Source organism: Radiomyces spectabilis (genome assembly GCF_025331425.1).
Source record: "Radiomyces spectabilis strain NRRL 2753 chromosome Unknown BYT42scaffold_5, whole genome shotgun sequence".
In the NCBI taxonomy this organism is placed as follows: Eukaryota; Fungi; Mucoromycota; class Mucoromycetes; order Mucorales; family Radiomycetaceae; genus Radiomyces; species Radiomyces spectabilis.
Genome location: NW_026251930.1, coordinates 1,088,887 through 1,112,263, shown reverse-complemented (window position 1 = coordinate 1,112,263; position 23,377 = coordinate 1,088,887). Strand labels below are relative to the sequence as shown.

The window sequence follows — 23,377 nt, the reverse complement described above, 5'->3', positions numbered from 1 at the left end:
GGACGCGACTGCTGCTCCTTTTTTTGTAGTCGGTATTTTAAAGTTAGGAAATCACCACAAAAACACTCACCCCGCGCCAAAGGGCACACCTCACACGTTTGAATTTTTTTTGGGGGAGGAGTTTCTGGCGTTGCTCTTTTCTGCTGCGTTAAACAAACAGCACCATGACGCTGTCGAATATACCTCCACCTCTTTTAAGGTAAAACTCATTGATATTTCTCATTACTCAAACACTATACAGTCCATGGCCTTTGTAACCTGATCTGTTTGTTTTTGTTCTTTTGTCTGGGTTTTGAATTCATTCCAGAGCCAGCCCACCCACCACCGTTTCCTCAGTCGCCACTATTCCATCGCCTTACCATCACCTTCCACCACCCAATATTGCAGCCAAACCCGTTCCCTCGTCTTCCAATTATGGTCTACCACCGCCCAATGTCACTAACGACATGCTTTATTCCAACGCAGCCGTGTTACCTTATCCCGCCCCACCCATGCACCACCACCATCACCGGCCACCTCCGATTATGCCAACCTTACCACCTCCCATTGTTACCACAGCACTCACACCGTCTCCCGCACCCATTGACTTGACATCCTCGCCGACTTCGGCATCCTCCGTCGCAGGGTATCGCCCGCTCAACGTTCGAGACGCATTGAGCTATCTGGACCAAGTCAAAATACGGTTCGCTGATCAACCCGATGTGTATAATCAATTTCTGGATATCATGAAAGATTTCAAGAGCCAAGCGCAAGTATCTCGTATACATGTTTTAATGGAAATGAACTCTGTTTCTTATATGTGTTCATTCCATGTAGTATTGATACCCCTGGCGTGATTGAGCGTGTGTCGATCCTGTTCAAAGGCCATCCGGTGTTAATATCGGGGTTCAATACCTTTCTACCTCCGGGTTACCGAATTGAATGCTCCACCGATCCACGACACCCTGATTTGATTCACGTCACCACACCTTCAGGCACCACTACCACCGGCCCTAGTACACATTTCAAGGTGGAACCGGCCCCTTCATCCCAACCTCTCGTCCAACCCTCATCCTACTACCAGTCACCATACGGACAAAGACCGGCTTTAACTCCCGTCGCAGGCTTTCAAGCGACTCCTCCTCCTCCAGCAGCACTCGTACCGGCAACCACAGCAACATCCTCGACAACTATGTCGTTACATGAATTGCAACAAAACGTGTCAACTCCAGCAACTGAACACGGGTATTGGCCAACTTATACAAAGCCATCCTCGCAATCTATGCTGCCTCGAGAAACAGATTCCGCCACGAAGTCTTTGGCAGTAACTCAGAAACGTCCTCCCGTGGAGTTCAATCATGCCATCAACTATGTCAATAAGATCAAGGTAATTGATGATGCCTATTTACATTGGGTGTCGGATCCGTTTTTACTTAATTCATTGTCATGGGGATATTTCATGGTATAGAGTCGTTTTGCGAATGATCTAGACACCTACAAGCAATTTCTGGAAATTCTGCAGACATATCAAAAAGACCAAAAACCCATTACTGAAGTAAGTAGCGATGACTCTCGTGAGGAAGAACTAAAGAAAAAAGACGGATAAAAGGGTTTTGTTGACACCCTCTGCTTAGGTTTATAAGCATGTCCATTATTTGTTTCGGAATTCACCCGATTTATTGGACGAATTCAAGCAGTTCTTACCCGAAATCACCGGGCAGACAACGAATGATGCAAACTCGGACAAGCGCCGTTGGTCTACCAAACGGGCAAGTGAAGATGATGGACATCACGAACCTTACAGTTCCACCTATTCGAAACGAAAAAAAATCCATGTAAGAGGCATTTTGTACGGCCACTTTTCTGTTCTAGAGACTCACACACTCGTTACAGGGGAACAATGGCAAATATCAAAAGAGTGACGCCGAGGAACCATACGCTTATCCTGCATTATCCACGATGGACCCTGTGATGCCGTCCATTACCATGGAAGAAATCGAGCTATTTGACAAGATTCGAAAACATATCGGCAACAAGCCTTCCTACGAAGAGTTTTTGAAAACTCTGAATTTGTATACCCAGCAAATCATCGATATGGATGGATTGATGAATCAGCTGAAAGCGTTCCTCGGCAGCAATAAGGAACTCTTTGATTGGTTCAAGTCCATTATCGCCTATGAACCCAATCATCAGATCATCGATCACGGATTCAACGATGTTCCCAAACCAGATTTGAACGAATGCCAAGCCATCGAAAGTAGCGCCAGCTACCGCATTCTACCCAAAGAAGTAAGTATTATTAAAACGGGATCCCTTGAAGGAATGCTGTGGAGAACTGACAATGGGTGCTTTCAGTGGCAAAACCAGCCTTGTTCTGGACGCGATCAGATGTGCTGGGAAGTATTGAACGACGTTTATGCATCACACCCCATCTGGGAACGCGAAGATGCCGGCTTTGTCGCTTCAAAAAAGAATCAATATGAAGAAAGTCTGCACAAATGCGAAGAAGACAGGTATGTTGAACCACCTCCTGCCTTGCCGAGATTTTCTATCATTGATACAACTTTTTTTTTTTTTTTTGTAATGATCATTGTGAAAACAGATATGACTATGATCTCAACATTGAAGCCAATTTAACTACCATTGCTTTATTGGAGCCTATTGCCGAGAGGATCGATAAAATGACATTAGAAGAGAAAACTGTGTTCCGACTGGAACCAGGGCTGGGCGGGGAAACAGTTTCGATCTACAGACGGGTCATCAAAAAAGTGTATGGCAAAGAACGCGGCGAGGAAATAATCGGTCTGCTCTATAAGAAACCCGTCCAAGTCGTTCCTGTTCTCTTGAGACGGCTGAAATCCAAACATGCAGAATGGAAGAAAGCGCAAGTAAGTTGTTCCCCTATCCGTAACTGGCTGCAATTCAATCACAGACTCATGCCAAATATCTTCAGAACGAGTGGTCCAAAGTGTGGCGCGAACTGGATAGCAAAAATTATTATAAATCACTGGATTACCAAGGACTCACGTTCAAGAGTAACGATCGCCGCACGATTGCTACCAAAGCGTTGGTTGCCGAGATTGAAGCGCTGTCGCAGAAAGAGAAAGAACGCAGACTCATGCCTTCACGGGTGAATGTGAATCCCCACTTTCGATTCACACTCAGTGATACAACCGTAATCAAGGATATCGCCAAGCTGCTTACATCATTTATACAGCAACAACGATCATTCTCTACGCGCAGGGAACGCGCACAGGCATGTGAACTGATTCGAGTCATGATCCCTCTTTTCTACCGCCTCGATGATTTCAGCACGGACGATCTCAGGCACACGGTAGAAGAGGTCGAAGAAGAGGGAGACAGGAACGAGGAAGTCAACGATGAAGAAGGCGAAGAGGAAGACGATGAAAACACATCAGCGCACACCGATGATTCGGATACAGATGGCCGATCGGGTCGACGCAACCCTGACGACGTTAAAGAATCCGGACTGTTACGCGATGTGCTTTTGCGGAAAAAGGAACTCGCGGCTTCAGGGAATAGAGAAAATAGTCCGTCCGAATCGCGAGACAAGTCTCCCTCATCCTCTGAGGAACCGCCCAATCCAGAGGTCGAGTCCAGTGCTACTGCCGCGGATATCTCGGGTGTCAAACGATCCTCCTCAGAAGCCACGTCAGCCTCTCGTGATGGCCGTGAGGGCAAGGAAAATATGGTGGACATTGTTTCCTCCATGTTGACCGGAGCATTACGAAAACATATGACGCAGGATTTTTTCTGCAACACCAACTTTTATTGCTTCTTCCGATTGTACCAGGTAATATTAATCTTATGGACAAGCGAATCAATGCAAGTGATTCTTAGAGATTCCTCTTTTTTTTCATTTCCAGATCGTATACGAACGTTTGCTAAAGATGAAGAGTATTGATGCTGACATCAGAACCAATGCTAGCAAAGGCAAAACGGTGAGCAAAGTAGCTCGTGAATTGGGAATCCAGTGCACCCGCTTTAACGGTAAGTGATTTAGTCCGTTCCTGCCATGCCAGTTCGGTCACTGACTATGCTACTTTATCACAGATATCGATTTATCTGCCGGTCACTATGCAGCACTTCTTACATTGATTGGCCGTTATTTTGAAGAAGATGGGCTGGACCAACAAGGCTTTGAAGACGGAGCTCGTTATATTTTTGGCATCCAGGCGTACATTCTGTTTAGTATTGACAAGATTTTTCAAGCCATGATCAAGCAGGTAGATTGAATATCAGACAGACTTTGGCGTGTCTACAGTGTCCCTTTTCAATCAGATCGAGGGAGGTTTAAACATTTACTAACTCATGTGTAATTGTTAGATTGAAGTGATACTGAATGATACCAAGTCGGTGGATCTCATGAAACTATTCCGTCGTCATTGTGAGCTCGAAAGCCCGACCCCACGTCAATTATCCGTATATCGCCTACGGGCCGAAGAAGCGATTGGCTCCAATGAGCATACATACCGAATCCAGCTAGTGAGTAATCTTGACAATTTTTTTTCGGCTTTCTGGGCGATTGGATTTAACGCCACTTGTAATAGAATATCAACACAAAGACGATGGGAATTCAACTGCTAAGTGAAGAGGATGTGGACGATGATGCGGACCCCGAAGATGATTATGAAAGCTACGTGACGAGTTATATGAATTGGTCCCAAGTCACTGAAGGCATTGACACCACGCAATTAACACCCGTCTATCTCAACAGGTAATATCTCGGATGCAGTTTGCAGGAATTTAAGCCGTTTCGGCCTTCACGGCTTTTAGAATTTGAATTCTAATTTTTTTGTCATGCTTTTTCATAGAAACTTGAAATCGAAATCTTCCTTGTCGGGACCCGTTTACGTTCATTCAAAGCTGCAATACAAGATATGTCAAAATTCATACCATATGTTTTACATCATTGGTTCCGAAGATGGATTTATGCGCAAAAAGGACACATCATTGAAGACTGCGATGGATATTGATCAGCTGTTGCCGAGTGATCAAGCGCCGAGTGATGAAGCATCGAGCGATCAAACATCATTAAAATTTACCCAGTGGGTCAACAAGGCAAACGCAAGCAACACTGAACGTCAAAAATTGGAAGAGGACGCTCGACAGTGGCTCCAAGGCGCTTCAACAGTGGAGGAGTGATCTACCATAGTCCCAGCTGGGGAACCATGACTTCCCCATTGTTATGTATATATTATTGCAGACACTAGTCCAGGCATGTCACCAAGCTCCTTTCTAGGTGGACTTTGTATTATTTCTTTCCTTCTTCTTTTTTTTATAAAGTTACAGTTGGTATTTTTATAATTGCCATGAGCATTTTTGGTCATGAAAATTCTACTCGGGCTTTCCTTGCTTAAAGTTTTTCACCGCTTCATTATAAAGCGCATCGTCCAACAACACAGCTGCCGCGGTTTGCGAGAGACAGCGGGCAGCACAAAGGGTATCCTTATGAGCAATCTCGGTTCCAGCCGCCTGAGCAAACTCTACCGTGTGGTTGGTGGCATCGGTGTGAATACCGAACCTAAGAATAAATGAGAAATGATGTGAGTGAACCTGTTTCATCTCCATTAACGGCTTTGGATTTGTTTTACTCACATAGGATGAATGGTGGGAGTGACATAGCTAAAGTTGCCCATATCGGTGCTTCCGCTGACTTGTCTCATTTCCTCATTACGGTCGGGGAACTGACGGCCTTCTTCCTCCATAAACTGCTGGTAGATAGCAGCCATCGGCTCGTTCTGGAAAACATCTATCGTACCCTCGAACATCAGCCTCGGTTGATCATTTCTTTCTAATCGAATTCAATCCTTTTACCTTCGACGGGACCATTGGGGGCCCATGCGAGTTTCACTTCGCAGCCAGTACCACGAGCCGCCGCCTGGAAGCATTTCTCCACCTTGACTTTAAGCTCAGCAAGCTGCTTGCGAGTGGCGGATCGCACATAGAACGCTCCAGAAGCATAATCGGGAATCACATTAGCCTGATAAAGTAGCATACAGCCCACTTAGAATCAATGCTTTCCTTGAATCCTCTTTTCCGGTAATTTTACTTACGGATTTGCCACCATCTTTGATGATACCGTGGATTCTATAGAAACGAGTTTAACGGGAGAACTATACATAGTATACCAAGGAAAACCCAAACGTGGCTTACCTGCTGCTTGGCAAGATCTGCTGACGCAACATGGCAATGTTATCATAAGCTTGCATCAAGGCATCCAGAGCATTGACGCCATTCCAGGGAGCCATGCCTGCGTGCGAAGCCTTGCCAAAGAATTCCACCTTGAGAGAATCGAGAGCCAAGAAAGGAGCAAACATGCCGTCTTTGGCAAAAGGATGCTATGAGTAACAATCAGTACAGGTCAATATGTTTAAAATGAGATCCAAACCAACATCGCCGTATCATGCATCCTATGGCCATGAAATTCAAATAAAGGACACTTACGAGCATCATGGAGAAATCCACACGCTTTTGCACCTCTTGCTCGCGGACAAAAGTGATTTTGCCACTGGTGGATTCTTCGGCGGGAGTACCGAACAAGACAACGGTACCTTTGACAAGATTCTGTTCCAAAAGGTCCTTGACAGCCAATGCGCAGGCCAATCCGGAAATGGCAATCAGGTTATGTCCGCAACCGTGGCCCACACTAATTAATCACAAAAGAAAAATGATTTAGAGACGCATAAATCCGAATTTTTTTTTTTTTTTTTGCGTTGGACTAGCGCTGGGATTTGCAGGCGCCTGGACGGTTCTCTCAAGAGGCCATTCAGGATACTTTACCCTGGGAGAGCGTCATATTCACTGCAAAAGCCAACGCGACGTCCTTCGGTGCCATTGGAGTATTCGGCAATAAATGCGGTTTCCATGCCAGCGGCATGGTGGGTGATGTGGAAGCCTTTCTGTTGGAGAAATTCTGTCAAGATGCGGTAGGCATTGAACTCGTGTTCGCCGAGCTCCGGATGGTCGTGGATCTAATAGAAGCAAATATAAGATAAGCGGAGTCCGAGACAGCCTTGCGCTGGGTGAAAGCAAGCACCGTGGACAGTACCTGGAGACTGATCTGTCGAAGTTCCTCACTGTGGCTATTGATAGTGTGAGCAATGGCGTTCTTGATTTCCGAGTTCATGTTGGATTGAAAAAGAAGGATTCAAAGGGAAAAAAAAAGAAAGAGAAAACCCAGAGTGGAGAGGAAAAAAAAGGCCCGCCAATAGCTGAGATAAAAAAGACGATGCAACTGGAGCTCAATTTTTCTTTTGCAAAGGTTGCAATCAAAAGTGATTGTGCGACGCCGCTGTCTTTGCTTTCGTCTCCGAGCCCCCGGCTCACAGTGACAACACCATGCATCTTCTCTCAACAAGGCAACCGTGGGCTCAAGGAACACGTTTTCCAATCCTCCGGTTCGGAGTTTACGTCGAATGACGGGACGACATTCATCATGGGTCAAGTCGTATGTTTACGGTTCATGCACGCAACATAAATAAGCTCCTTTGGCCTCTGATACAGGGCGCTTAATGTCTCAGCAAATTGATTCCTGAGAGTTCAATCCTTGACGATAGGTATCCAAGAGGGAGTAGGAGGGTCAATTTTTTTCACTTAATGTATCCGTGAGAAAAAGGACATGGCAGCTCAAAATCGAGACATCATATCTTTGAGCCGACAGGGAGGGTGATCACATCAATGCCATGCTTAGATTTACAGAATACACTCAAATCTCTTTGCCAATAGGCAGCATGCACGCAAATAAGATAAGCAGAATTCTTCATCATTCGGGTGTTCGCCTTTGGCTGTCTGTCCAATCATGCCTGGTGATATCCAAAAATGGTTAAATGTGTCCAGTTTTGGCATTTCCCAATTTGACGTGCACACCGACAACACCCACGAACAAACCTTCGTCGCATCGAAATTGCCCGTGAATTCGCCCCAATGATACTACAAACCTCCACGCATGATTCGTATCATTACATGAGGAAAGCGATGCGACAATTATCAATTTTTCAAGAACGCTACTACTTAAAACCTACGACAAACATCATAATCGACTGAATACAACCTGTTCTCAACAACTTCCTTTAGTTTTATCGAGATTAATGTGCGATAATCGGTTGTGCTTATTGGAATGATATATGCTATAGTTATCAATAAACCTTGTCGCCTTGAACAATGGCACCTTATGAGGTAAAATAGAACGTCAACCGCCCGCAATGAGAACTAATAATATGTCCACGAACCGGGAAATCAAAAACTGTGTCCAACTTGGTCTTCTCGAGAAATGCGGGATCTTTCTAGTGACATGGTATCAAAACTGTGTGGAACTGAGACTTGAGTGCCATTGTCTGCATATCGCTTTGTCGCCATATTCACGAATGTCACAACCAACAACGTGGCGACCATTCTTCCTTGAAGACAAAGGCCCTCAAACCTCTGGTATAAGAAGAAAAGTGTTGTCCATGTTGAAAGCTAATGAATACATTGACAGGTTCAATTCCACAGGAAAGTCACAATCGATGCTTTTGCAAAACCATACATCACAGTACGCAGTCGCTGCAATGCTTACGAGATATTATATTCCAAACATGCTTTTCAAATTGATGCAACATAACAATTGCAAAGAAAAGCCATGACATTAATATGCAAGTAATACACGGCTCTTTTTCTTTTCTGCTTCAGATTGAATGATATTCGAATTACAGACAATCGAAATCAAACCACCAACCCTTAAACATTCACTCTGCGGATAATGCATCATCATTCCCAACTCCCAGTTTTTTTACACGCAAAAATACGTCACACATGAAAGGATCCACTTTTAAAGATAAGCGAATGCGTTAAGAGTCGTCGATCCATGGCGGCGGCCTCTTATTTTTTTGTTTGTTTGGTTTCTCGGTTTATTGTATGTGTGTGTGTATGGTTATACGTCTAAAATCTGCCTTCGTAGAACTTTTCGAGGAAAGTGGTAGGTTTGGGTGCTGCTTCATCCTTGGAAAAGTAGTTCATGATGTGGTTGGTTTGCTTCCATACATTCATGGTTTCTTGATATTCCATCTGGCCTTTAGCCAACAAAACATCCGTCACACCGATATCTTCCACGTAGCGGTTCTTTTCGAATTCTTCGCGAATCTTGGCACGAACAACAGCCGAAGGAAGATTCAGTTCGTGAATCTTGATAATTTCAGGAACCTACATTGACCAAAAAATAAAAAGGGAAAAGGGTCAATACGGACGCGCATTGAAATTCGTCGTTGTCCCATTGGAGGTTTAAAATTAAAAGTGGGCTACTGACCGATTTTTGCCATTTTCTGTATAAAGCCAACGATCGGCTTCGCGCTTCCGAAGCCGTTTTGGAGGCAGCAGTGGTCACCGCGAAATTGGAGACGCCAAAGATTGCAGCGGACATGGTGTATTAAAGCAGGTGAGGACAGTTCTTGCTGATACCACTCCCCCATTATTTTGATACAAAATTTCAGCGGACCCCAAACCTCCAAAGCAAAAGAATTGCGTCACGCTACCAAGAATATTAGCAGTCACAGGTCAAATTGCTCTCATCTAATTGGTTTGTATACGACCATGGAGGTGGACAATCATGTTGATACAAGCTCTTCACCAGAGTGCATTGAAGTATACATTGAGTTATTTTCCAGAAAGAAACACTGATGAAATAACAAAAAGTCTATGTGACATTTTTTTCATGCACATACTGTTTCAGGCTTTCCAAGCAATGGTCTTTCTCAGTGACTTGAGAGCCACTGACCCAGACAGAATAAAGTCCATTACTCGTCAAACATAAGCTGTTTACAGTACCAGTATCTTATGATCTGAATAAAAATTTTATATCAAAAAGCTTAACATTTTGAAAGAACGGATGATTTGCATTGAGCGATATCAACAATAAATCTAGTTGAAGCCGTCAGGCGATTAATCTGCAAGCAAAAGCAGGTCGTGAAAAAGCAATCATTGGTGAACCAGTATCTTATGTGTATAGAGCAAGAAACACCGTGACCTGACTTTATGCAGCCAGAATATTCCGTGCAGTGAGTGCTGTTCACACCCGGTTAGTGATCTTACTATGCATCATGACAATGTAGACTATAGCACCCGGACTCTGGAAGAGCTCACTAAACAAATTGGGCATTTAATCCAAATGAACATTTAAGCAAGATCAAGAATCAAAAAGCTATTGTATATGTATATGAGGGAAAAAAAAAGAATAAGATATGTATATATGTATACGTCGAACAAAGAAAAAAAAGGCAACAAGAAGATTATAAAAGAAAAATTGAATACCCGAGAAGAACGATCAACAAAGCATAGAAAAGAAAATGATGAATGAGAAAGAAATGGAAACAAAAAAAATGTCCAGATAAAGAGGGAAGACGCCATGATTCGTCAATTGTTCATTAGTTGGAAAGGGATTACTGCATTTGGCCGTTGTACGCATGGTACGCGTAGTACATGCCAAAGATAAGAAACAGGACAGCGCCAGCCAAGGTCACTAAATCAATTCTGAGTTTAGATTCTCATGAAGGATCGGCAAATCGCATAGGTCACCAAAGTAACTCTGCATTTCTTTACCTGTCCGGACAGAAATTTTGGCTGCCAGCATCCGTCCTCCGACAACAGCCAAGGCTGTACACATGGCGTGACCAATAACCACTCCAGCCGTTACCCAATAAACATTCTAAAGTGAAAAATTTATATTAGTTTCTCCTGAACCCATCTCTTGTTTGCCAGCATCCTGCGAAATAATAATAAAAAAAAAATCCCCTTACGTTGGCAGCCGCTAAAGCAATGGTGGATATTTGTGATCGATCACCCCATTCACCAAGGAATGTGAGAACAAAGGTTTGGACGAAAATGGGAGAAAACACCAGTTGCATAAGATTCATCAATCCTTCCTTGACTTGCTGCGGTTTGCTTTGATCTTGCTGAGCCGGTTCCATTCCACCTACTTCCATGGATTCCAAATGCTTGGTGCGATCGCGATCTTCCACTTCCTTCAATTCTTCCTCCACCTCCATCATCTCATCATTGCTTTCCTGGCCGTCCATGTGATAGCCTTCCCATATCATGCGAAGGCCGAAACAAAGAAATAGCATGGCCGCCAACAGATCCGTGTATGCTTTGGGTATCAGATTAGGCACAACGTGACCCAAAAATGCCGACAGTATCGACATGAGTGCCAAGGATGAGAATGCGGCAGCAAACACCACCAAGCGAGCATGTTTCATTGCCATGATGGCGGCAATCAGAAATGTCTTGTCACCAATCTCGGACACAATGATCATCAACAGTGAGATGACAAATGATCGTTCCACGACTTGTCCGTCGCCGTCGATGATCGTTTGTAGGCTCACATCACGCCACTGAAATCGTTCTTCTTTGGCCGCCAGACTCTCGTGAGGAACAAGGATAGGTGCGTCGTCCACCTACAATACCTGATTAAGTAACTCCTACTTTTTTTGGCCATTCACATCTCTGGTTTTGCATGCAACGTTTCCGTGACCAGTAGCCGTAAGTGTTGGAGAGCATTTACCTGTTCCACAACAATATCCTGTGCGTAAGCTGCGTGGCATAATACAAGGCATACAGCGAAGCATGCCAGCCAACGGTACTGATGATTCATCGCTTTTTTGCAAAAGGCGAAGAAAAAAAAAAAGGAAAAAGAATAAGGGAAGGAGAAAAAAATAAAGCGAGTCGGTGGTTGGAAAAAAATGGGAAAGAGACTGGACAGGAAAAACTGATCATTTTTCTTTTTATTCTGCCAAGCTAGGATTGCCTTTTTAAGAATGGACTCCAAACTGCCGATATCTCCCAGACCATCATATTCATTTAGGAGCTATTTAAACTACCCTCTTCGTCAAGAGACGAACCATTGAATCATCTATTTAGTACTGCATATGGATCAGCTCAAAAAATCAAATATAGTTTCCCAAATGTTGCAGACGGTCCGTTTCCACGTAATCCACATTACACGGATCATCGGATGTTGTCACAGTCCTCTGTTTTGTTTCATCGTTGCCACTTTCGGCGTACATTGGGCTGTAAGGCACGCTAGAAAACAATCGATCTATGGAAGGCACGACAGGCATCGTGTTGTTACTGCTGCTGTTACGGGGCACTTTTTGGGAGCTGTTGTTTCTGAGACTGCCTATAAGCGATCGCCATAACTTTGTGACCGACGACGATCAGTGCACGGCAACCCCCACGGCGACCTGGGACGACGGGCAAATATACAAGTACCGAAGAGCGCTTTTTACCAAAACCGAACCGTGCAGCAACATAAAAGCGTCGGCTGCTCGTTCATCAAATTTGGCTCTGAATGATGCAGGCACCAACATGCAGTACCCCTACTGGATCGGAAATTGACTTCCGGCATCCGACGGGGGTTCCACTCCGATGCAGTGATCGATTGCAAGAGGAAGCGATGGCGCTCATCAGTATTGAATCCAACACAATTTCAAATCGAAAAGGCTACATTACGCCATATTTGGTTGCGTTCCACTAATTGAGAAATTTCCCACGCTGAACGCATTCATGTTGATCTCAAAAGCATTGATCGTACGGAAATTCATCCATTTCGCTGGCTTCAAATTCGAGCCCCTTTTCATTACCCGAATCCCATGCGGGCGGTTATCTCCGTCCCATGCTCGGCCGGAATATCGTAGACAACATGATTCAGGTCAAAGATTTTTGTGATAAAACGCATTGTGAACTGCGCTTCATCGCTTGCCGTCGGATCCCCGTTGAAATCTAAATTGAAGAGCCGATCCATTGCGCCGTCATGGGACATGTTGGGTTGGTAAAGATGTAAAAGGGGTCAGTCAATTGAAATGTCGATGCATGTCGGCACTTTCGCAAGTGTCAAGGACAATTGGAAGCTGTCGCAATGGTATTGGTAACATATTGCGAATATACATCACCTGTAACGGTAGCACAAAGCAGGCCGTGTGGCGTTGGTCAGTCATCCATCCATTGCAAAGTTCGCATTTTCCTGAGAGGATCTCAATTCTATCTTGCCTTGAACTCAACTTACCGGGGGCATTGATTGTATGATCAGCATCTCCTTGGAGTCATAAAAAAAGATCACTGCGGTATATCCACTACTTGTCGAATTATCCATCCTAAACTTGTGTTGCCAAACAGGAAAGATCGGGATTCAGAGTATTGCCATTCTGAGTAAGCTTCTCCATTAGAACGGCAATTGAGCCTCTTCATTCACAACTCGGATGTCACCGAGATAAATTCATACAGATGGTAACAGCATGTGTATCCTTCCAAATACCCCCTATAGTAGGACTGCTCACTGATATTAATCAATTCCGACTCAAGACTAAAGTAAATAGGCAAATCACATTAATCGAATTAAACATATCCAATAGTCTCAAAGGCTTCTCATACATTACCATATTACAATCATGGTGTAATCTGATGAATGAAAAGCCCATCAAATCCGCCAATTACATAACCCGCAAAAATCACAAATTGTGATCCTCAATTTTGTGACAAAAATGCTAAAGCACTATCATACAAAAACTATGACATCTACACCAACCTCTTCATAGGCACACATACACCTTGCAGTAATCTATGTTTCGGCACACTTGTATTTGCTTGTCATTCTCTGGATCCTTTCATATACTTTCACCACATGTTTTTTTTTTGTTGAACATTCGTCGTCTTGCTTCCCGTTCATAAATATCCACTCAAAATAGCAATATGGCTTATTTTTATTATTTGAAGTTGACTTTTACAGTTAGCAGAATAGTCCACAACAAATGTTCGAAGAGTAATTTTATTTAGCTAGCTACGTCGCATCATTCATCGGCTCTCCAAACATCAGCTTTTAATTTGAGAATTAAGCTCATTGTCCGCTTGCCGTGAACGTTCTCAGCACACACAGAAATCACAACATCGTCGAACTATCTCCACATTCCGGGATGGCCGGCTTTTTCTACTTTGTTGCCAACCAAGCTCTCACCGTTGCAATTGTGGATGCGCTTTAAAATGAAATCGGCTTTTGCTATAAACATCGGCTCACAGAATTCCGCTCGTTAAACTGTAAACCGTATATGTGAATGAAAGTCGTATAATAAAAATAAAGCTTTATTTGCAATTGATGGTCAATTTACGAGACAAACTAAGTACAATAGACAACAACTACAATAAGCTAAATGCTAGAGCACCAAGTAAAAAGGGACTTGGAACCAGCGGCATTTCCAGGCAACCAGAGAGAAGGAACCGTGGCAAAGAGGAGAGACAGACAGCGGCGGAGGATGATGGATGACAAGCACTGATAGCCTTATTGTCACATCGGCTGCGGAGCATCCTCTTTACTGACTTGACCTTTCTCTGTTTTTACAGTAGGTCGGCTAATTTTTCTATTGCAGTGTCGGTACAGCAATGTCGGGCAGCGTGACGTAAGGTAAGTGAGGTAAGGTATGTGAAATGGGTGGGTTAAAAAAAAAAGACATGAAAACAAACTGCAGTATAAAAAAAAAGACCGCCAGGGGAAAAAAAGTTGGCCGACGAAGGAAGAGGAAAATGAAAAAAAATGGAAGTATGAGAGATGCGGGAAATGAGGTGAGGCGATGAGATGAGGTGAGGTGAGGCGAGGGTGAGGGAGGTTGATGGGTGGCGAGGTGGGTGGGGCTGACGTTGTTGTAGAGAGACGAATTTGAGCCGGTTGCTCAAAGGGTGAGTGATCTATCTTCTATTTTTTTTTTTCGCTTGTCATTTTGTTTGTCATCCATCATTCTCCGTCGCTGTCTGTCTCTTGTCTTTACCATGGTTCCCTTCTCTGGTTGCCTGGAAATGCCACTGGTTCAAGTCCCCTCGGATCGGTGCTCTAGCATAGTTTCTTGTAGATGTAGTCTACTGTACTTAGTTTGTCTCTTGTGTATGTAAATCAATCGCTTTCAGTATTGTGAGAACATATCTGAAATACATATGTGGAAGCCTGGTCGTTGTTTTTAATTTTTACGTTGTTCCTTTTTCTATCATATTTTGCAAAGCTGTAGTTGAGGTAAAAGTCTAATTTATTTGTATCATACTAAACGAAATCAACGATTATTGAACATCGCAGGGATCTCCTACAGATATGAACTTCATATTGGAAAATGAAAAAGGTCGAAGTTTTCACATCATCCGGGCGGCATTCGTGAAGCCCGGTTACAATTGGGTTTCTTTCATGCAGGACACTTGCGGCGGGAATATACAGCTCTCAATGTCATATCTATTATCTCGAGTATTAAGCAGGTGTATTTGCTTTAGATAGGGCTTTCATTGCGGGCACATCCTCTTTTTGCTGTCCCCTTGAGGGAATGCCTAAACGACCGCCCTTTGGACTGGTTGAATAAAAGGTAAACAAAATTAAAAAAGAAAATTGCCCTTCACCTAATAAGTGACTTTGCCTTTAACTCGAAGGATTTACATGATATTATTACTTACGCTGAGGAAGCAGAGCACGTAATGATAAGAAAATTTTTTGAGGACGACCATAGTGGTTCCTGATTCAACAATGCGCGTGGTGGTTTTTTAGAAGTCATTTCGGTGATACGATTGACTATGTTTCGCTTCACGTGTATTTCATTCAACAGCAATTTTTATCTGAACAGCATCAAGTCCCCGTATTGCTGCTCTACACTTTTCGACGGTTCTCATCTAGTAACTAAAAGCTTCTCAAATAAGAGTAAGCGGCTCGCATTTTGGTGTGATGAAGACTTGCAACCGATCGTATCACCACCTGGATATCAAAGTGACACCCCGATTACAAGCAGCGCAGAAAAAATAGAGCGCTCAGATCAGCCCTACATTCATGCGGAAAATATTAGGTATTAGGCAAGCTTCAAAAGCCTTGCTTTACTAAAGCCGCTTCACGCCATTAATCACTACAACTACTTTTATTAGATGCGTTTTAAGTCGATTAAGAAAATTATCCACTGCATTTCCTAAAAACCCGATTTAAATTCTGCGACTCAATTGAGAGCGACGGCTATTGAGCTGAGCATCTTTGGGGATCTGGGATCACGACATTGACTGCCATCAGAATTCGCTCATTATCGCCTGTAATGGCGCGTACATCATTTTGTATAGACAATACCTTCTGTACATCGCCGTTTCCTTTCCCCATAAATTCATCCCTCTACGAATCAGTCGCAATTAGGGATGCCTGATTCTATGGTTTCCAGTTACCCAACTGAGAAGTATAGTATGGACTATACAATAATAGGCATCTCAAATTCACGTAGTGTTCGCTTCCTTTTTTCCTTTGGGATGAATCACCAAAAAATTGCCACCCGTTCAGTATTATTTTGACATGCAACCCGTGAAACTTTAATTTGCGCAATCACATTTGCGGTGATCTCCCAAACTTGACAGTTTACCCTCTTTGCACCAATGGTTCCATTTACCTCAGTTACATTGGGTTTGCGACTTTCCGCCTCTTTTTTTTTTATTGAGATGGAAACGAGTTAGAAGGTGTGGTTTTATCAGCCACGCCATTTTGGTTACATCCACGGAGTTTGGTTTCAGATGATAAGAATGGTTAAAGCGAATTGGGAATATTCCTGGAAATCGATGACCTGAAAGTGTACGCGCCATCAAAGAGGCTCGCCCAATTTCAATAGGTAAAAGGTTGCCTGGGGATTTGAAGCCGTCTTGGTAACTATAGTTTGAGGTCTATTTGCTTCCGCTGCTTTGACGATAATATGTGTCCTGGACAAGGCGTAACGAAAAAAATGGGATCAAAAAGGAGCTCTTTCTTCGATGAGTTGAATGCACCCGTGATCCTGTGACGCCAACGATGGCTTTCTGAGCCAATGGGACCAAGCGGGGTTCAAATGAATTTTTCAAGTGAGGGTAAAAAAAACACGCCCCAATTTTTCTCTTTTCTTTACCAAAGTGGCACAGCTGTGGCGTGTCGTTGATGATTGATTACAGACTTGAATCCTTTTCTTTCCATAGTTCCGGAGCAGTTATTGATGTGTCTTCTCTTATCTCTATCATAGGTTCACTGGCTGTGGCAAACGACGAACGACGAACGACGAATGACGAACGGAGCGACCAAGGTACACACCAGGGAAGCCGCTGTGGTATGACAGAGAAGGTCCCTGTGATTTGACGGGGAGGCTCTGGGGCATCATTCGGTGGGCTCACTAGGAGATGAAATCTCCTCTTGAGATCATGGGGTGCATGCTGCGGAGCCCGACCTGCCGAACCACAGGGAAGTTTCTATGTGATGTCACGGAGGATCCCTGGTGTGAACCACTCTAGGTAAGTGGTTTGCAAACTTTTTTGGGTCTTTAGCGTTGACGGCGACATCCGGCTTTTTTCGATTGGTAAGCATTTTTTTTTCTTTTTCTTTTTCTTCCCCCATTCTCGTTCTGTCATCGCCTGTCACCAACGTCATTCGCCATTTGCTTGCTGCTTTGGCTTCCTTGATCTCCACACCGACGATCGATTCAAGTCTGTTTCACCCGCTGGCCGCGTCAAAGTAATTAGTCATAGGTCACTTTTTGTATCATCTCTTTTATATGTATATTCCATTACATCGATAAAAAAGTGTTTACCCTCTATTTAAGATAAGTAATTGGGTGGAGTGGTGGCATATAGATGAGAGGAAATGGTATAATGATACGTACAAAATACGACATATGCAACAAGTACAACCTCCAGAATCGAATATCGGTGTATCCTAGGAGCGGCGAATACTCAAGCCAATCACTTCGGTTGACAGAAAAACCACAATCCGATACGAAGCACAACTCCCAAGGATGGTCTTCAGCAAAATCAACAGAAGAGTGGAGTCCATACACGGTAGAATGCATTCTCAATTGCCGACATTTTGGAGCCTCAGGGCAGATGTAGCAGCTTCTGCGAGGGACTTAGTCAGCCAACGATGGCAGCCCACAGGCTTATACCTATTCCTACCTTAGAAGTTTTTACAGCCACGACTGGAGAAAATGGAAAACATTGTGTGAGACAAGATGCCCTCAACTAGACCCGCAAGAATACATTGTTTATAATGCGTTTGTGTTTCTCATGAAAAACCGCGGATATTTCACTGCAACACGTTGATGAAATCAGATCAGCGTTAGCTTCGGTGTTCAAAGCCATTCACCCGATTGCTGTATGATTAACAAAAAAATTGGGGAATGGCTACATCAAGAAATCAATAACCCCGGATACTGACAAACTGGTGCATAAGGATCATTGGAACAACAATGAGACACCAACTTTGACTTTTTAAGGTCTTTTAATGCAATCAGGAAGAGCAACAAGGGTAAAAGAAAGGGATTGAATTGATATATAAAAAAATATGTGCATGCAACGATGGATATAAAATGAAAAAATATTAGAGGGAAGGTGGGCATGATGACATTCACGAAACTAGTTGTTCCGCGAGGCTTTTCTTTTTTTCGAAATCTTCTAATTCCTCGACAAGATTCCGGCGTTCCTCCATGATCTGTTGGAGTTGGCTCTCCAACTCATCCAATCGAGCCTGGTTTTTTACACGATCTTCTTCCAGAAGATGCAAACCTTCTTCAAAGACTCTAATCAATCAGTCAATCAAACGTAATAAATATAAAAATTCGACAAAATATATGCATTGAGCTTTGTGCTTTGCGTACCTTTTCCAGCCTGTTGTGCTTGTTGGCTTGACTGCATAGACGACTCCGTCGATATCAAGCCCGTTGAATGGTATGTATTGTAGAAAACGGAGGCCGTGGTATTAGTGGAGAAGTGGAAGAAGGCAACACTACAGCACAGGTGAGAGACCACTCTTTTTATTGCTTTTAATCGCTACCAACCTCGCTGCGTCATTTTTGGCAACATGGATCAAATCCACTACGTCTATTCCGTTGAGCATATTCACCCTCCAACGTCTCAAGTACATTGTGCACGTAGTATGCGACAGTGTACTGTAACCCATCTGCTTGGGACGTCAGCAGCTTGTCGACTAGGCTGCAAAAATGGTAACGGATGGGTGTGTTGACCGCAAAACATGGATGCGATTTGACGTATGCCAGAGTCCCTTTCCCAGCTCCTTTCTGTCATTAGGCTTCTGATGACATGTTCGTTGCGGCGAGCTTCTGTATATCCAGGCACTAATGCCGCACCATACATCTTGAGCGTCGTTGGAGCAGGCCCAGCGATGATACTCCATACTGACACAGGGGCTTGATGTCGTTGCGTCTTTAGTTTTGGATGATGTCGTAACCTTTGTACTCGTCGCCGATGTCGTGGAGGCCGTTTCTCGACATCTGCCGGAATGAGCGCTGTTCCTGCCGTCCAAGGCCCACTTCCAAGGCCTCGAATTCGGAGATACTCTTCTGCCTCCTCTTCGTCCAGGTGGGCCATTGGGTTTCTACCTTGCCTCGGCGACCTGATGAATTACCGTGCCAGTCCTTGCACCCAAGAACCACCTTTCGTAAATAGCACTGCATGGTTCCATGGTTGGCGGACAATGAGTGAGCTGCCCAACCCGTCCACAGGCAATACGATATTCATGCCGCCCTCGAAGTCGCGACAGCTGTTGTTGATGCTCTTCTGAATGTGGCCTACCGAGAAAACGTTTTTAATTTGCCCATGCACCTTCATTCCTCTGGGCTCTTGCTTGCTAAACTTCCAGCTGCTCCATGTCATCCGGCTGGGGCCCTCTCTGACGACGTCTAATGCCAGCCAAACGTTCAGGCAGGCTCCTTCTTTCAGCATCAGCCAGCTCCGTTTTGCTCTTGGAGCAACTGCTTCAATCCATTACTGCGAATGATTCGTTCATATTCGGCCTGTATGTCCTTCAAGCAATCCATGAAATCGTCTTCTGGTGCTTGGAGGACCCAGACCGGCATTCAGAGTACGCCTAGCGAAGATTATCCAGGAATGAAGCACAACACAGCGTCAGGAAGATTTCCTTCGCCTTTCTGGCCTGGACAATGAGATCATACCTGAGAGATCCCGGATCTCTCATGCTTATTAAGAGGGCCAAATCAGTCTGTGAAGGCCCGTATTCCGCGATGGAAACCTCTCCAAGACAATCCCGAAAAGTTGTCCCAAAATTGGTAGTTGGGATGGCGGCATCCACGAGGGCCGAAAAACCCGGTCAAATGCTCGGGTGAGCAGACCTCTTCCTAGAATGCAGCCGCCGTCGCCGTGTCCGTCAACGCCTTCTGGCAGCCTTCACCCAAACTGAATGTGTTCAAGCTTGGATCGGCACGTTCGCGTTTGAGGGCCTTGATTGTTCCTACGTCCGCAACGTTTGGGTTGTCTTCCACGCCATCGGGTATCCATCATCTTTGCCATGGCCGGTCTACCAAACCATGAGTCTGCAATTACGCTGCGGCCAGCCAAAAACCAGGGCTCACGTAGACGCTTGACAGTGGCAATCAACTTCGGCACTCCAGGTGCATCATACTTTCTGGCAACTGGGTCACTAACGGTATCGAGTTGGATTATGCGGCGGGTATGACAGTCAGCTACGGTCTTAAAATTCTTGTCCGATTGGACGGGGTTTCCTAGGAACCTTCTTTAAGTTTGGCATTCCCCAATACCGAGCCACTGATTCATCGATTCATCTAGTGACGATATAGGAGCCATGTTCAAGGGCATTGGCTAAGTTTCGGTTGAAAGCTTGAGAATTATTCGAATTTGGTACAAAGTATCCACCGGTTTTCTAGGTTGGGATCATGAGTAAAGTTGTAACTATTCATTAAGCCCTCAAGTCGCTTTCCAACAGCCTCAACTCCTTTTACAAAATTTCATCATCATAGTCTATAGCTATCATTTAATTTGTCACGGCCTACGCACACTAATTCCACATCAAAAATAATAGCAATATTAAAAGAACAATAAGTGCATGGGTTATCTGTGAATAGCGTCACAGCATATATTGCTTGTTCATTTACTCAGACCTCGAGTCTGAACTGACAGAATCGGATTCGTCTACTGTAGCTACTACGGTATCTCTTACAGGTTTATCTTGATCCGAGATACTCGAGCGACAATCACGCGCAATATGACCCCGTTTTCCGCAACGATAACATGTCTTTGGTGGTCGAACCGGTCTTTCTCCTTCTTCCGTACCGGCGGATGGACACTCGCGCGCAATATGACCAAATCGACCGCAATTGTAGCACTTTACACTGTCCGCTTGACAGTCTCGAGCAAAGTGGTTATAACCTGCAATGCATTTGTTAACCCATCGTAGGGTGCGGCATATCAATTATCTTGATGCCCCTTGTCCCACTCATCCTCTACTTTATTTCCCCGATCCATTGATTCATCGAGTTCCGACTTACCACTACATTTGTAACAGATCACACGTCCATTAGAGGGGCCAAAGCCGCCACGGCCACGGCCACGATAGTTGCCTGAGAAGCCTGCTTGGAAACGTGGTTGTTGGAACCGGGGATTAAAATCGGCTTGGTTGCAGTTTCTGGCAAGATGGCCCTAACACCATAAAAATAAAGAAAAACAAATTCAGTTTGGTGGGAACGTGATCGAAAAAGGTGGGCCTCCATGGTCGGCTCATTGACTTACAAATCGACCGCAATTGTAACAACGAATTTTGGGGCGTCCATCCGGCGGTCCTCTCACGCTTGGACACTCGGCTTGAATATGCCCCACTATTCGAACGGCGTTTTATTAGCGTCGGTTTGATGCTCAGTTAATTACAGTCGGCCGATCTGCATTACCACCACCACATCCATAACACTGCTTCGTATCGACCGTTCTGGGCTGAGTACAGGTGCTCGATTCGTGTCCTGCCTCTTTGCAAATGTAGCATAATCGTTCGGGCTCAGGACACGCTTCCGCAATATGGCCCACTGTAGTCAAGGGTTGAATGGTGTGTTACTTGGTCAATTGCTTGTACTCGTCACTGATGGATATGAGAGCGCTTACCGTTGCCACATTTGAAACAACCTCTTCTAGCAAACACCATTGTCAACCTCCTATCTCTCTGTTTCTGTTGAACGTTGGAAGAAGCCAAAAAGAAGAAAGAGAAATTCCCAAATCGAGGAAAAAGAGAAAGAAATCTCTTTAATTTTTGGGTGGGCCTTCTGGTCGGGTGACTTTTTTTTTCCCGATTTGAGTTGTATCCACTCTTCAAAAGCTCATGGACGCTTCCGACGACGATGAGCCAATTGACTTTTCGCAACTTACAAAGTAAACCCTTTTCCATTCACTTGTCTCACTAGACTACGTTTAACTTAAAATTCTCTTCGTCGGACAGACGCGCTCCAAGACGTAGCACCAAACATGTCAACGTCGCTGACCAAGATCCGGGCACAAACGCCGTTGAGCAATCGCGTGCTGCCTTGATGGAAGTGATCAGTGAAACGAAACGCGTCAATCCTCGAACTACAAGCAGGGCGCAATTCGATCGTGACACTGGGTTAACTACCGTGATTCAAAGTAAAGGCACGCACCTGCATACCGTAGGACACACCTCCAAAGGTCAATTACGACTGTGGCCCGAAGAAGCGGCTTGGTTGATTAGCCGCCACGCTCTCATTGTGACCGACACCAATGATCAGGCCTGCTCGTTCGAAGACTATTGTCAGCTTATGTTCAGCACCGTAGACGGCTGGCTGAGCTATGAAAAATACCAAGTAAATTGTACCCAAGCAAGCGTTTTCTATCCACTGCCACTGGGTTACTGACATTGCCCAAGGTATATGCCTATTTGAAACGATTAGGTTACATTGTTCAGAGGACACGCGCCTACGAGGAGTCCTTTGTTCAACAAGAGCTTCCTATCCCATGGCATCGTCGGATATGTCATTTGGTCCATCGCTTGTATGCATGGTTCTCTCGTTGTCTTATCTGCTGTTGGCCTTTTCCGACCATGCCATTGGTGGTAGACAAGCAATGCACCAATTATCGTAAGTCTCTTTAACCGGTGATTTTGTATGTGTCGCTCACGCATTACATGCATCTAGGGCAAGTTTACTCGACACTACGCGTTATCCCATCGACTCCGTGGTATAAACCATTTGCGCCTGTCAACCAGTATCAAATCGCTTGGGACGTCTACAGGCCCAATCCGCAATGGAAGAAGCGTGATCCAGGAATTCCGGATTTTCGCGTCGTCGTCGGCAGGTACGCGGTCACCCTTTTTTGATGCGCGTGACATTTTTACTAACTAAATTTACAGTTTATATGATCCTGTTCCTTCCTTGGAAACATACCAGCAATTGATGCACCACCTTACGCAACTGCCTATGCCAAAATCGTCGTTCCGCATCGCCAACACTCAATCATCGGAACACGCCCCTTCGTTTTTAATGGCTCTTGTAGGTGATACAGAGGGAATCACCTTTCTACGCTTCACAGGCGACGGTGTAGCCGACATTGCTGCCGACATCTAATCTATAGGGTG

At 44.5% G+C, this 23,377-nt stretch overlaps 7 protein-coding genes across 7 annotated transcripts; 2 read left to right on the top strand and 5 right to left on the bottom strand.

Moving 5' to 3' along the window:
• Positions 1 to 8: 8 nt before the first annotated feature.
• Positions 9 to 5,261, top strand: BYT42DRAFT_604256 (uncharacterized protein). The gene is made up of 14 exons (XM_051571099.1): positions 9 to 199; positions 308 to 748; positions 817 to 1,366; positions 1,448 to 1,534; positions 1,614 to 1,814; positions 1,873 to 2,268; positions 2,335 to 2,492; positions 2,582 to 2,867; positions 2,933 to 3,793; positions 3,867 to 3,990; positions 4,054 to 4,226; positions 4,327 to 4,485; positions 4,551 to 4,717; positions 4,815 to 5,261. Exons 1-14 carry the CDS (start codon positions 165 to 167, stop codon positions 5,143 to 5,145), a joined length of 3,969 nt encoding a protein of 1,322 aa, XP_051424549.1. The 5' UTR covers positions 9 to 164; the 3' UTR covers positions 5,146 to 5,261.
• Positions 5,262 to 7,247, bottom strand: BYT42DRAFT_565892 (uncharacterized protein). Its single transcript, XM_051567905.1, has 8 exons — positions 7,052 to 7,247; positions 6,784 to 6,974; positions 6,448 to 6,649; positions 6,157 to 6,341; positions 6,057 to 6,090; positions 5,818 to 5,983; positions 5,599 to 5,752; positions 5,262 to 5,524 (listed from the first exon to the last, which is right to left on the bottom strand). Exons 1-8 carry the CDS (start codon positions 7,127 to 7,129, stop codon positions 5,338 to 5,340), a joined length of 1,197 nt encoding a protein of 398 aa, XP_051424548.1. The 5' UTR covers positions 7,130 to 7,247; the 3' UTR covers positions 5,262 to 5,337.
• Positions 7,248 to 8,919: 1,672 nt separating this feature from the next.
• Positions 8,920 to 9,397, bottom strand: BYT42DRAFT_495048 (uncharacterized protein; the record flags this gene model as incomplete). Its single annotated transcript, XM_051564338.1, has 2 exons — positions 8,920 to 9,180; positions 9,284 to 9,397. 2 exons carry the CDS (start codon positions 9,395 to 9,397, stop codon positions 8,920 to 8,922), a joined length of 375 nt encoding a protein of 124 aa, XP_051424547.1.
• A 1,015-nt stretch (positions 9,398 to 10,412) lies between these two features.
• Positions 10,413 to 11,285, bottom strand: BYT42DRAFT_494127 (uncharacterized protein; the record flags this gene model as incomplete). Its single annotated transcript, XM_051564276.1, has 3 exons — positions 10,413 to 10,492; positions 10,573 to 10,678; positions 10,770 to 11,285. 3 exons carry the CDS (start codon positions 11,283 to 11,285, stop codon positions 10,413 to 10,415), a joined length of 702 nt encoding a protein of 233 aa, XP_051424546.1.
• A 7,094-nt stretch (positions 11,286 to 18,379) lies between these two features.
• On the bottom strand, positions 18,380 to 18,759 carry BYT42DRAFT_495138 (uncharacterized protein; the record flags this gene model as incomplete). Its single annotated transcript, XM_051564344.1, has 2 exons — positions 18,380 to 18,551; positions 18,674 to 18,759. Coding segments are annotated over 2 exons (258 nt in total), but the record flags the coding sequence as incomplete, so codon positions are not given.
• A 1,984-nt stretch (positions 18,760 to 20,743) lies between these two features.
• BYT42DRAFT_593189 (uncharacterized protein) lies at positions 20,744 to 21,937 on the bottom strand (the record flags this gene model as incomplete). The annotated part of the gene is made up of 5 exons (XM_051570678.1): positions 20,744 to 20,772; positions 21,004 to 21,130; positions 21,592 to 21,620; positions 21,690 to 21,821; positions 21,898 to 21,937. 5 exons carry the CDS (start codon positions 21,935 to 21,937, stop codon positions 20,744 to 20,746), a joined length of 357 nt encoding a protein of 118 aa, XP_051424544.1.
• A 174-nt stretch (positions 21,938 to 22,111) lies between these two features.
• BYT42DRAFT_613056 (uncharacterized protein) lies at positions 22,112 to 23,366 on the top strand (the record flags this gene model as incomplete). Its single annotated transcript, XM_051571698.1, has 5 exons — positions 22,112 to 22,161; positions 22,229 to 22,607; positions 22,670 to 22,880; positions 22,938 to 23,097; positions 23,153 to 23,366. The coding sequence occupies 5 exons, from the start codon at positions 22,112 to 22,114 to the stop codon at positions 23,364 to 23,366; spliced, it is 1,014 nt and encodes a 337-aa protein (XP_051424543.1).
• Positions 23,367 to 23,377: the final 11 nt, after the last annotated feature.